The 13,147-nt window shown below is 33.0% G+C and overlaps 1 protein-coding gene across 2 annotated transcripts in view; it reads left to right on the forward strand.

The window, feature by feature from the left end:
- Window positions 1-13,147, forward strand: part of LOC111052093 (voltage-dependent calcium channel subunit alpha-2/delta-3) — a 114,037-nt gene that overhangs the window by 94,938 nt on the left and 5,952 nt on the right. For both annotated transcript variants that reach the window (XM_022338717.2, XM_039420694.1), the window contains 6 exons: window positions 739-851; window positions 1,695-1,834; window positions 2,532-2,783; window positions 4,471-4,612; window positions 8,729-9,053; window positions 10,725-10,926. In XM_022338717.2, coding sequence (XP_022194409.2) covers window positions 739-851; window positions 1,695-1,834; window positions 2,532-2,783; window positions 4,471-4,612; window positions 8,729-9,053; window positions 10,725-10,926 — 1,174 coding nt within the window. The remainder of the gene's footprint in view (window positions 1-738; window positions 852-1,694; window positions 1,835-2,531; window positions 2,784-4,470; window positions 4,613-8,728; window positions 9,054-10,724; window positions 10,927-13,147) is intronic.

Below are 13,147 nucleotides of genomic sequence, written 5' to 3' on the forward strand. Positions count from 1 at the left end.
TATTTTTATTTATTGATACCATAATGCTCTTTCCTAGAAATATTATTTAGTGAGAAATATTTTTCAGTTCTAAAAAGTTCTGTTTCGAATGTTCAATTCAATCTATTTCCATCAAAAAATACATTAATAAAACATTTACATTACAATTCAATAATAAATGTTTTCAGAAAAATAAATATTTCCCCCCTAAAACTATTGGACCGTGTGTGGGGAAAGAATTCCTATCTATAATAACTGTAAAATAAAAAATCCTGCAGAATTCTGCCTTAATATTATTCTTACTTAATTATTACAATATTGGAAATATATTATATTAAGAAAAAGAAATATAAATCATTAATAGTTTTTTTTTTAATAAACAGAGCATGATGTGCTTATCAAGCCAGTGCTTATTTCAAAAGGAAACTCCTTTTATTTCAAAGAACGATAATATATGTTGTTTTTCATGACGGAACATTTCATAATAACTCTGTTGTAGTTTGGACACAGTATTTCCATATATATGTTGAAAAACCGCTCACTTTTTGATGAGAAATGAAGAATGCATTTTACTCCTGAGGAGGAAGAGCTTCATCAGCCTCTGAACTCCTCGTTAGGAGTGGAACTTATTCCTCATTTCTCATGAAAAAGTAAGTGTATTTTCAATATTTACCTGCAAACAAAGTTTCTAAACTACTAAAGAATTTTATAGGTATTTATCTTTCTCTACTCTATGTTAAATATGCATTCTCCTTACAGATTCTTCAGTGATTCAAACCGTCGAGCAGTGGATGAAGTTTGGTACAAGAGAGCGGTCGATCAACACAGCATTGAACCAGAAAGTTTTGTCTTCTCTGTACCGTTCAATGCTGGTAAGTTTCCTTGTATTATTAAGGCTTATAGCTAAACAATATAACATTTACATTCATAATCTTAGAGATGTGGTAGACACGTTTATTCATTTTCAGAATTTATGGTTTATTACACTTGAACTTATAGTTGATTCCATTATTTTCAATTTATATTTTATTATTTAATTTGAATACAGTTTTTATACATCTGGGACCGACATCTTTACGTGACGATTAATAAAAAATATCGGATCACCGAGCTTCGCTTGTTATTTATCCTATTATATTAAGCGAGCAATTTCTGTATATCTGTTTATATTTTTATGTCTGGTTATCTGGTTATTTATGTTCAAAGGATCTCGAAAACGGCTCTAACGATTTTCACGAAATTTGTAACATAGTTGGTTTATGATATAAAAATTCGATTGCACTAGGTCTCATGACTTGGGAAAACTTCCTATTATAAACCTACTATGTTCCAAATTTTGTGAAAATCGTAAGAGCCGTTTTCGAGATCCGTTGGACATATAACCATATAATTATAAACAGAAATTGCTCGCTTAATATAATAGGATATAAAATTGATAGTGCTGCTAGGCACTCTAAATATTTCCCTGGATTCACAGTCTATCATATAAATATATCACAGGAGTATCGTAAATATTAGGTATCATAAAATTCAATAGTTGACATAGAATAGTACCTATCATAAAAATAATAAATCATTGGAATCTCGCATGATTATTTAAACTTCAGCATTATTCCTTCCATTTGAATAGATTGATATTTTTCTAAGTCCGTTTGGTTATTGTGGATGAATAAATCGACTAAAAACTAAATTTCTTGGATGATTTTTATGTGCAGGTAATAGTGAGAAAACGTTGGTGACAGCCACTCACGCTGTTTTTGTGGAGCACAAGGGTCACAGGGCTCCAGCGGCCGTCATAGGAATTCAGTTCCAGCATTCAGCTCTAGCCTCTCATTTCATCAACGTCACATCAGCTGTGAGTGTCCCATATACGATTGAACAAATGCCGGTAGTAAATATCTCAATCATAAAATCCACAAAAACAGTATTCCTATAGCTACCCTACAATGAGAATGCGTAAGTTGTAGGACATTAGCCTACTAGGTTCAGAAAATGGAGCAAAAAAACTAGATTTTCACATACATACTTCCTAAAACTTTGACTGCGTCAAAACATCTATTGTTTGATTAAGAATGCGGCCCGGTTGCACAAAATCCGGTCAATTTTTAATCGTGATCAATTTCACTAAAACAAATCAGAGAAGGCTTTTCGCAAACAAGGCTTCTCTGATTGGTTCCCGGTGAAATTAATCACGGCTTTAGTGCAACCGGGCTTAGAAATACAAAGATAAAAAATAAGGGCACTGATAGTAATTATTATAATGTAATTAAAAAAAAAAAAACAGTATTGTTTCTTCAATAAATTTTATTTTATTTATTTAATCATTCCATTAAATATAGTAAAAATCCTACGTGTCCCTATGATAGTAATACCATACCATACCGTATAGAGAAAAGATAGCAAAATCTGTATTATATGCTATATTTTCTCTATGATTATACCTAAACAAAAATTACCTATCGGTTAAAAAGTATGAAGTAAATTATCTAGTAAAAACAAATGATATTTATAAATTACCGTACAGCTTAATTGATATTTTTATATTTCCACAGTGTACGGTGAAGACTGGCTGCAAGAAAACATGTGCCTCAGCAGATCTTGATTGCTACGTTCTGGATAATAACGGATTCATAATACTTTCTGAGAAAGCAGAACAGACGGGAATGTTCTTTGGCCAGGCTGATGGAACAATTATGGACTCGTTGGTTCAAGATGGCATTTACAAGAAAATCTCCATTATGGACCACCAAGGCGCATGTGTGGACACGAAATCCAACCTAAACAGAGGCGCTTACTCATGCTCGGTAAGATCAACTCAACTCAAGATATTTTTATAAAAAAATTGAGAATATTGTATAATTGAGTAACTATTGTTACCTATGTCAGTCGAGCTGTACACATCAAATGGGGAGAATACAGTTTACATATTTGGCAAAACATCTGATGAACAATAAATTAATAATTAATATGAGTATAACGAACCTATTGACATTTACTACACAGCAGGTAAAAACATTTTTTCCTTCAATAAATTTGGACAACAAAGTCATTTCTCAGTTCAACTCTACCAAGCTCTTGGGATTAACAGTAGATCAAAACTTGAATTGGACAGAACATGTCACAAGGGTTTTGTCACGGGTATCGAGTGGATTATATGCTCTTAGAAAAATGTCTCCCTTTTGTAAAATGGAAACGCGGAAAATGATTTATTTTGCCTACATACACTCTATAATATCCTTTGGTATAAGTCTTTATGGATCTACTTCAAATCAGAACATGGATTCAATTCTCAAATCACAAAAACAAGCTATAAGAATAATTTTACACCTAGACCCCATAGCATCAGTTAAAGAACATTTCACTCACTTGAATATAATGACAGTTTACAGTCTTTACATCTTTGAGACAATTATGAGTGTGAAAGAAAATCTTGGAAATATTTTGACGTTAGGACATAATCATAGCTATAGCACTAGAAACAGAGATAAACTTTTACATTTGCAAAGCCATAGACTTGAGTTCTATAAGAAGAAGCCCACATACATAGGAGCCAAGTTCTATAACAAGCTACCGACGCGAATCCAACAAGAGCTGAATCCCAATAAATTCAAATTGGAATTAAAGAGATATTTAACTGGAAGAGCTCTTTATAATATCGAAGAATATTTGAATGAATGAGATCAGCTCCTATGAGTTGAATTGTATTGTATGTTTGTATTGTTGTATTCTGTAGATGTTTTATTTGTTATGTATTTTATTTTTAATTGTATCTAATCAAAGATATATATTTATGACACTATTCATTGTATACACTGTACAAAGTTATGAATAAAGAAATTATGAAATGAAATATGAAAACATGATAATTAGCGCAAACGTACATCCAAGAAATAACTTGAAAAAGACGGAGTATTATATTTATGTACCTTTTGATCTAATTCTGTGGATCTGAAGACTCGACAATTCAAATATGGTCTAGAAGGGTGAACTTCAAGCTAAAATTTAATTCGTTGAAACGAAATTTAAAATAAAACAAGTAAGTACGGTTTCTAAGACACTATTATAATGTACCATCAAATCTATTAGGTTTATTGGTCCATCAGATTTGATTTAATAATAAATGTCCTAGAGACCGAACCCTATTAGAGATTAATTTGCAGCTAGTGTCTGACACTCTATGCTGATACTAACTGAAAACTTGACGTACTGAATTCTTGAAGAACTAAAAATAGTCCTATATTCAGATAAACTTATACAGATTGAAACAAACTTAGAAAGATTGTTTGATTTTATATGCTATAACCATCCTCGGTAAATTAAGAATCTATTTGCAAAATTCCAAATTAATCACTCCAGTAGTTCAGACGTGATATGCGTCACTCTTGTATTTCCTATCCCTATACATGTTCAAGCCAATTCTTTTCTTTATAATAGTATAGATAAATATATTGTTAGGGGCTAATAATTGCTATTCTGTTGTAATATTGACAGATGCCGTGGCAGCCGATAGCCTGGTTTGCTCGCTGGTTATTCGGTCATCTGATGTGGTTGTCAATGCAATTCCATCTCACACCACTCTGGGAGCCACACTTCACGGCGGCACAAGAAGATACAAATGACGGCAATACTTACGGTAATCAATTATATTTACCCCTAATGTATAAAATAAATAAATAAATAAATATCCCTTTTATTGCTTTGTTCAGGTTCATTACAAAATTTCAAATAAAATTATATGACATTATAAAATTAATTACAGTATTAAGCAATAATCAGCAGCTGCTGGGGAATATCCTTTTGTGATAGGATATTGTTGAGTACATCAATTTTAAGTCCATATAAAAATAAATTTTCAACCAAAGCGAGTGTGTCAATCCTTGTACAGCCATACTTCCTTGTAAACATTCTTCATTCTCTCCCACTTCTTTCTCTCTCTTGCAACTCTCTGCCACGTCGCTCCGCCGCATACTTTTCTGAACTCTTCGTCCCATCCATATGAAGGCCTTCCTCTACTTATTCTCAAATTACGTGGGTACCATTCCAGTATTCTTTTCATCCATCTTTCGTCCGTTGTCCTTGCGATATGTCCAGCCCAATTCCATTTTCTCTCTATTATCATCTTGCCTACATTTTTTTCATATATTTTCAATAATATAACAATATTCAGTGTTTACAAAAATGATACCTCACTATATAATATATGTGTCGAGGTTATCATCAAATTAATACTAATTTATGCTACAACAGATAATACAAAAATTCCAAAAATCTAAAACTATATCTATTACCCTAAGCATCACCTAGTACAAAGATACTAAACCGAGGTACTATTTTCTACATATAAATTACCTTATTTAAAAAGAATACTGCTTAAATCTAAATCCTACTTACTATTAGTTCCTCACTACTTTGTATCCCAATACTGAATAACCAATGTCTAATTTTCCTTTTGAACCTATTGAAATTTTCCTCTCCTTTGATTTCTAATGGTATTCTATTAGATATTTTAGGCCCTAAATATCCTAGTGATCTTTGCCCAAACGCTGTATTCATTCTTGGTACTTCTTGATTGTAACGTTCTCTTATTCTAGTATTATGGCTATGATTTATGATATGGTTCCTATTTTGATGTTTTTTCATATACCCTAATAACAACAATATATACAATTGCCTAACGCTGAGTACTCTATTTTCTATAAATAATTCTACAGTTGAAAACTGGATTTCCCTGTTTCCATTATTTTCAAAATGCGTTTTTGAGTTTTAAATAATGGATCTATAAAACTGAAGTTAGCTGCACCCCAAACTAACAGACCGTACCTTAAAAGAGATTCAACTAATGTTAAGTATACAGTTTTTAACATTTCTTTGTCTATGATACGCCTTAATTGATAGAATTTGTATATAAGCTTCCTTATTTTGGCAGTTGTATATGTTATGTGTTTGTTCCATTTCAATGAATCATCTACTATTATTCCTAAATACTTTATATTGTCAGAGCGTTCTATTAGTGGGCAATTACAATTATTGTTACAATTTCTATCACAATTATGGAGCTTCATTGTTGTCATGTGTGGTTTTGTGCTATTTGTTAAAGAAAAAGCTAAAAATTTTGTTTTTTCTGAATTCAATGACAATAAGTTATTTCTTAACCAACTAGTGATTTTTGTGAGTTCTATCTCTGCTGTTGGAACACTTCTTCCCAGTTTTTTCCTTGAAAAAGGAGTGCTGTATCGTCAGCAAAGGCTATAACTCTACCTTGAATTTGAATGGAGCACAACTCATTTGCAAAGATCGAATACAAAATTGGTCCTAAAACTGTTCCTTGAGGTATTCCAAACTTCATGGAACCCTCTGCACTCATATGGTTCTCAACCTTTGTTTTTTGCTGTCGATTGCTGAGGTAGGATCTGAACCATTCAAGTGGCACTCCTCTTATACCTATTGCCTCAAGCTTTTTTATTATAAGTCATGGGAAACAGAGTCGAAGGCCTTTGCTAAATCTAAAAATACTGCTAGACATTTATTCTTTTCCTCTAAATTGCTAGTTACAAATTTTGATAATTCTAGTACAGCTAATTCTGTACTTATACCTTTGCGGAAGCCAAATTGGTTAGGAGAAAGAATATTATTAATTTCTAAAAAGCTTATTAGTCTTGAATTAACTAGTTTTTCTAAAATTTTTGATACATTGCTAATCAGTGAAATAGGTCTATAATTACTAATAATTAGTTTATCGCCTGCTTTATGTATAGGTCTGACACAGATTTGCTTCATTGCTCTTGGAAAAGTACCATATAACAAGCTCAGATTAAAAATATGAGTTAAAGGCTTAGAAATTAAATCTTTTATTCCTTTCAAGGTCCTGTTATCTAATCCATCTAGGCCTGGTGCACTATTGATGTGTAAAGAATCAATTGTGTTTATTATTTCCTTCTCATCTATGGGGAAAAGAAACATATTATTCTGTACATGCAATTCTGGTACATTATCTGCTATAATTTCGTTAATATTTTTATTCAGAGTCTCAGATATTTTGTTAGCCATACTCTCTCCAATATTAACAAAGAAATTATTTACATGACTCAATAGTTCTCTAGGATTATCTTTCAGTGTGACTATGTCACCATTAATTTTCAAAGCATTCAGTTGTATATCCTTTTTTCTGATCTGAATCTGTAGCATCCTTGATTATTTTCCATGTCTTCAATTTTTGTTTCATTTCTAATCCATAATTTTGTTTTCCTGTCTTTTCTTGTCACTCCTATCATTACTCTCTCCATCGACCTTACGGTGATTCTAAGTTTCTTAATTATTTTTTTCATTTATAGTCCAGGTTTCGCAGCCGTACAAAATTGCTGGTAGGATACACGTTTGTAGCAGCTTTTTCTTATTTTCCATTGATATCTTGGATCTGAATAGATAGCTGTACTTTTTGAACATTGCCCATCCTATTGCTACTCTTCTGGTAACTTCTCCCCATTGACCTTCTCTCCTAATGTATGCAAGTGTCAAATTAATAGTATCTATTGGAATTTATCTTTCATCATGTACCGTACCTCCTCCAGTCATTCAGAATTACGGTAGGAAGTAAAATTGAAAACCAACTATAAGAATTCAAATATATTTTTTATTCCTTAAAGTATTCAACAGTGAAACAAGAAACAGACTCAATATTACGGAATTCCTCCACAAAGACTTCTGCAGAATTGCTGAATGAAATAGTTGTTTGTCTTTTGTTGAATAGGTAGGTCACATACTGCCTCAAACTTCTTCTTAACTATAGTTTTTGCATTCAAGGGGCTTTTATTTTCAAAATCTTATCTCATACCCATGCTTGGCAACGGATTACCATGAAACAGGAATGTATAGAGTTATCATCCAAGCTATAAGTCTGTTTTTTCATTCCCATCATTTAATGATTATCTGTTTCATCACTGTTGAATTAAATCATTCCCTGTATCCTGTAATAAAAATCTCATAGCATGTGTGTTTTCAAACTCCTTAGGAACGGTACATATTTTTCAGGATTAGTTCTAAAAAACGCATATTGAGAAGTTTAAAACTGAAACTTTACTATATTTTACTTCACATGTAGGTACAATTATCAATTTAAAATATTGGGAAAATTATTATTACTTTATAAAAATGAATAACTAATCAAGAAAAATGATCGATTTTTTTCGATTAGAACTCCATTATAGACAATGAATTGGGAAGCATATTATTGAGCTGAATTGAAAATATTGGGAAAATTATCATTACTTCTTAAAAATAAAGGGCAAATCAATAAAAATGATCGATTAGAACCTCATCATAGGCGATGAATTGGGAAGCATGAGCTGACTTTCATCAATGAAAGAATTCATCAATTCAAATTCAATTTGATTATATGACATGAATACAATTATTATTTTTTTGTTTATTAAACATTTCTTTCAATTTTCATAGGCTCATTTGAGGCGAACCTTATTGCAATTGATGGTGTGTGGAGGGAAAAGCATGTAGATTTTATAAATGGGAGGCAAACTACTGTAATCAAGGAATTGACTGCATTAGTGAACCATAGACGAATGATGATGGTTCTAATATTTTTAACTCTAGTTTTAATCTAATCTCAATATTTTCTCTACGATGAACAATAATTGAAAATTTTCAACATTTTGAGGGGAATTTTATCCAGATTCGCAGATCAAGTTTTAATCTAATCTCAACCTTTTTCCTATGATAAACAATTCAACATTTTCAGGAGAATTCTATCCAGACTATGCAGAAATTCCAGACGACGAAATCACGGGCGGCGGCAGCAGCAGCAGTAATAATTTCGATGAAAACAGCGGAAAAACGTATTCGAACGAGGACAAAGAGCCGGGCATGAGCTACCCAGATGTGCCGCAGCCGCCCGCTATGGCTTCGCCCCCCCTGGCGACGTCGCGGCCCCCTCCCAACCGCACGCAGCGGGCGCGTCCCTGCAACAAGCGGGTCGACCTCTACATCCTCCAGCCGGCCCGGCTCAACAACAGCAATCCACTCAAAGGCAAACTCACCAACTGCCACGTCACTGGTTGTGAAAGGTAAACACTAAACACTCACCTATTTATTAATCTGCACTCTTCTTACTACAATCCATTTAAAACAACCTCCGACTTGGAGGGATATGCGGAGCCGAGAAAAGTGGAGATACAGCGGCGGCGATGTTGCCGTACTGAAGCGGACAGTGTTCTGTAGTCTCTGTAGCCTTAGGCTGGTCACACACCGATTAGTCAAGACAAGACTAGTCACGTTTAGTCACAATACTTCACATTGCTGCTAATGACGCAACACACACTGATTAGTCATTGCAAGATTTCTTTTTCTATCCACGCCAATTATTCAACTACAAATTATATATTCATTTTCATGTAAAACTGTTGTTAATTGGTGAATAAAAAATTTGATTTGATTTGAATTTGACATGACTCCATAAGCAATTATGTGAAGTATTGTGACTAAGTCTTGTCTTGACTAATCGTTTTGTAACCAGCCTTAGTGAGTGTTCAACTGCTCATGATAAGCATACATAGTTTCCTCTCTCTGAAAGCACTGCATCGACTGAGTCTGATAGACAACTTGGCAACTGAGCTTCTTTCTATGACTCTATTCATCACTGTAATTGGCTGATCTCCCTCACTACTCTGCTCCGCATATCCCTCCAAGTCGGAGGTTGTTTTAAATGGATTATAGTAAGAAGTGTTTTCGCTATACAACGCATCATCTACTTTCAACCTTGAATCATCTCTAGCAGTGTGCAGTATCCAGGGAATACATTAATATTATATTGTGGTTGAGAAATTCAACATTAAATTATAACTCTAATTAATAGGATCTGATTCACATATTTTGTGGAACAAACTGCTATAGAGCTCCATGACATCATCACTTCAAAGATTATGTTTCTTTTTTAAATAGCCTGTTCTGGTATCCATCTCCTCCATGATAGTATTAAATGAAATAATGAGGTCCTCCTCCCACAAAATGACTGAAATTAGTGAGTTATTCATTAAAATCTCTCTACTATTGGAAAAATATTCGTATATCATTACTTCAGGTTGTTTGTTGGGTGGAGAAGTAATTAGATTATCTTTGCAATGAATTCAAATTGATTTTAAAAATGCATAATGAAACACTACAATATTGTCTAATAATATCACGAATTTATTGAAAAGTTACATACATGTTTCAACACCTATGGTATCATCTTATCAGTGTCTTCGTTAAATTTTTTCTCCGTCTGTCTGTTGCTGTGTGAGTTCGTCTTTAATGTTAGTAGGCCATGTTATATTACTTTAATTTTAATGAATAATTTATTGTGCATCTTGGATCTATAAATTTTCTATTTTATATTTTATAATTTATAAATGAATTATGTAACCAAATGCGGTTAGCCTTGTGAACATTTTTAATGAAATGTATGTATCAATCTCTCTACCTATTATTAAATAAATGAATGTTTATTGAAAAACATTATTTCCAAAAAAAAACTAAAACTACTACTTCAATTACAGAAAATATTAGATAAATTACAATTACATACAATAGTTAGTTACAATAAAAATTTCTTATTATGTGTCCTCTACGTTTTTAGTGTTTTCTGTGTGGAAATTGATCTACTCCACTATGGCGTACCTTGTTCTACAGTAGGTTCTTTGGAAAATTTTCGAAAATTGGCTACACTAGATGTACGAATTGTTGTAATGAATGCGTAGGCCGTTCAGCGTTCAGAAGATACCCAGGAGCAATCTGATACTGCTGGTAGTGGACACATTGTGCCCATGTGGCAACAAGCACCTGAGCATAGACCCACAAGAGATAGTGGCCGATGATGCGACGCCGCAGACCTGCCAATCTCCCAACGAGCACGATCTCTACAGGCGCCGCCCCAACAAGTGCATCAACTACCATCCCGAAGTCAGTAAAACTAATTATTACTAGTAGTTCTGTGAACAGTAGACCTCACGCAGTTTTCTCATCCACAAGTATCTAATGTCACCTGTTTGAAATGTTAACAAACTCAGTTCACGTTTGAATATTTGTATTCATCCATTTCCGTGATAATCTTTCCATCTGATGAAAATATTCCTCAAATATTTGATAGTTTTTTTCAGTCAAAATTTTATAATTTCTCCAGCATTATTTAGTTCATTTAATTCTTTTCAATTGATTAATAAATTTATTAATTTTTTATTTTCATTTAATTATTTCTATGGACAATATTTATCATCTTGGAAATTTAATCAACTAATAAATCAACAACTATTTTAGTTGTAGACAATATTCAACATAATGAACATTTTTTTAATCTCCAATTTCTTTTATTCAGAATTATTATAAGTTATTTATTTAGTTATTTTTTAATTGTATTTTCCGTTTATCATGTACAATAATTATTATTAGCCTATCAAATTGAGAAAGACTCATTTATTCAAGAGAGAAAGCAATAGGAATGCCCTATACATGCTCGAATTCGCGCTGTATATATGAGACCATGAGACAGCTCATGAAAAAGCGGCTATGAAGTACGATTGAATACAAAGCGCATGCACCGTTAAACGGTGCATTTCTCTTGTGTCACTCCAGCCATCTGTGTAATCCACTTGTCAGCTGATTGATTATGAATAATATGTAGTCTGATTAATCCTATCTTCAGAGTAGATGATACATAATAGTGATATTAGAGTAGAAGAATTCCTTTTCCTACAGTTACGTTGAAAAGTGGAAAAATTTTTCTGCACTCCAGATTTGCAACATGGCAACGCAAAATACTTAGTAGGTTATATGGAGCTACAGTGCAGCAAAATCAAAATGAAGTTGGTAACAGTGAGTGGGCTGCTATAGTGAGCAGAGGTGCAACGAAGCACAACGCGCAAATTATTAAGTAGATATCATAACGGAGGACAGCGACAGCACAGTGCCACCACAGCACACACCGCACACCACACAGCCGCTTCCCCGCCATTCAAACACACATACTACATTCTATTTGACAATAGATTAAGGTTTTTATTTTCATATTCAATGGTAACTGTAGGAAAAATTTAATGTGAAATACGTGCTCAAAGTTCCTCTGCTGCACTCAAGAAACCATTCTGCCCTCGCCTACGGCTCGGGCGTAAACGTTTCTTTCGGTGCAGCAAACTGTCACTTTGCGCACTAGTTGCACAAATAACTATTTCCTTTCATATTATCTTTAAAATGCAAAATTTCAAAAAGCCTTGTGTATACATCGACGCGCAGTTGAAAAAGGATTATTCCTGCCTAACACATATATTATTCATAAATGAGAGAGTTGCAACGTATCACCACAGAATTACAAGAGAATTATAGGAGTTTTCTCTGGTATCACCAACAATGAAAAGACCATGTTGAAAGAATGTCGTCAGCTGTGTTGTGCGATGGCCATAATTGTGCTCTAAAAAGCTCCTTGTGTACCTTTTCGGATGCAACTCGTTGCTTTCGAGAAGAGCATCTGTTGCTTAGGGAAAGATACATTTTCAAAAATGTTTTATGTTTTTGAACAGTAGTATTAATTGTAGTCTAGTGGCGATAGGCAAAGCCACCGGGTCTTGTACCCGGACTGTAATATCAACTAGATTTATAAATATAAACTAGCTTTATTATTATAACTATTGATTTGAAAATTACCCTAACTTTCAGCTAAATAAAAAGAACCAGTCTAAAACAATCATTGCAATAATTGTAATTATTACAGTTGAGGATCAACTTTGAGTGAAGTTGACTCGTAACTAGCATTTTTTCACTTGCGCCCCTTCACTTCTAGTAGTCTCATGTATCTATTGATTTGGAAATTATCCTGCATAGCATACGGAAACCGTATGATCTGACGTAGATTCAATTATCAAGAAATAAAAATAAAAAATGCAAGTACCTACCTTTTTTTAAAATAAAGACTCACTTGAAAATAACATCAATGTTAAAACAAGTTGTGAGTAACATTAAAAAAGGTACTTGCATTTTTTATTTCTTGATGTATAGTATTATATTCTCTACAAATAACTTTCTAACTGATATCTGATAACTAATAAGAAGTGTGTTTGTCTTTTCGTTCTCAAAATTTTTTATTTTTTTCAAAGTTTGGAATTTTTTAACTAATTGTGATTGATTTAATTTA

This window comes from Nilaparvata lugens, chromosome 2, assembly GCF_014356525.2.
Source record: "Nilaparvata lugens isolate BPH chromosome 2, ASM1435652v1, whole genome shotgun sequence".
NCBI lineage: Eukaryota > Metazoa > Arthropoda > Insecta > Hemiptera > Delphacidae > Nilaparvata > Nilaparvata lugens.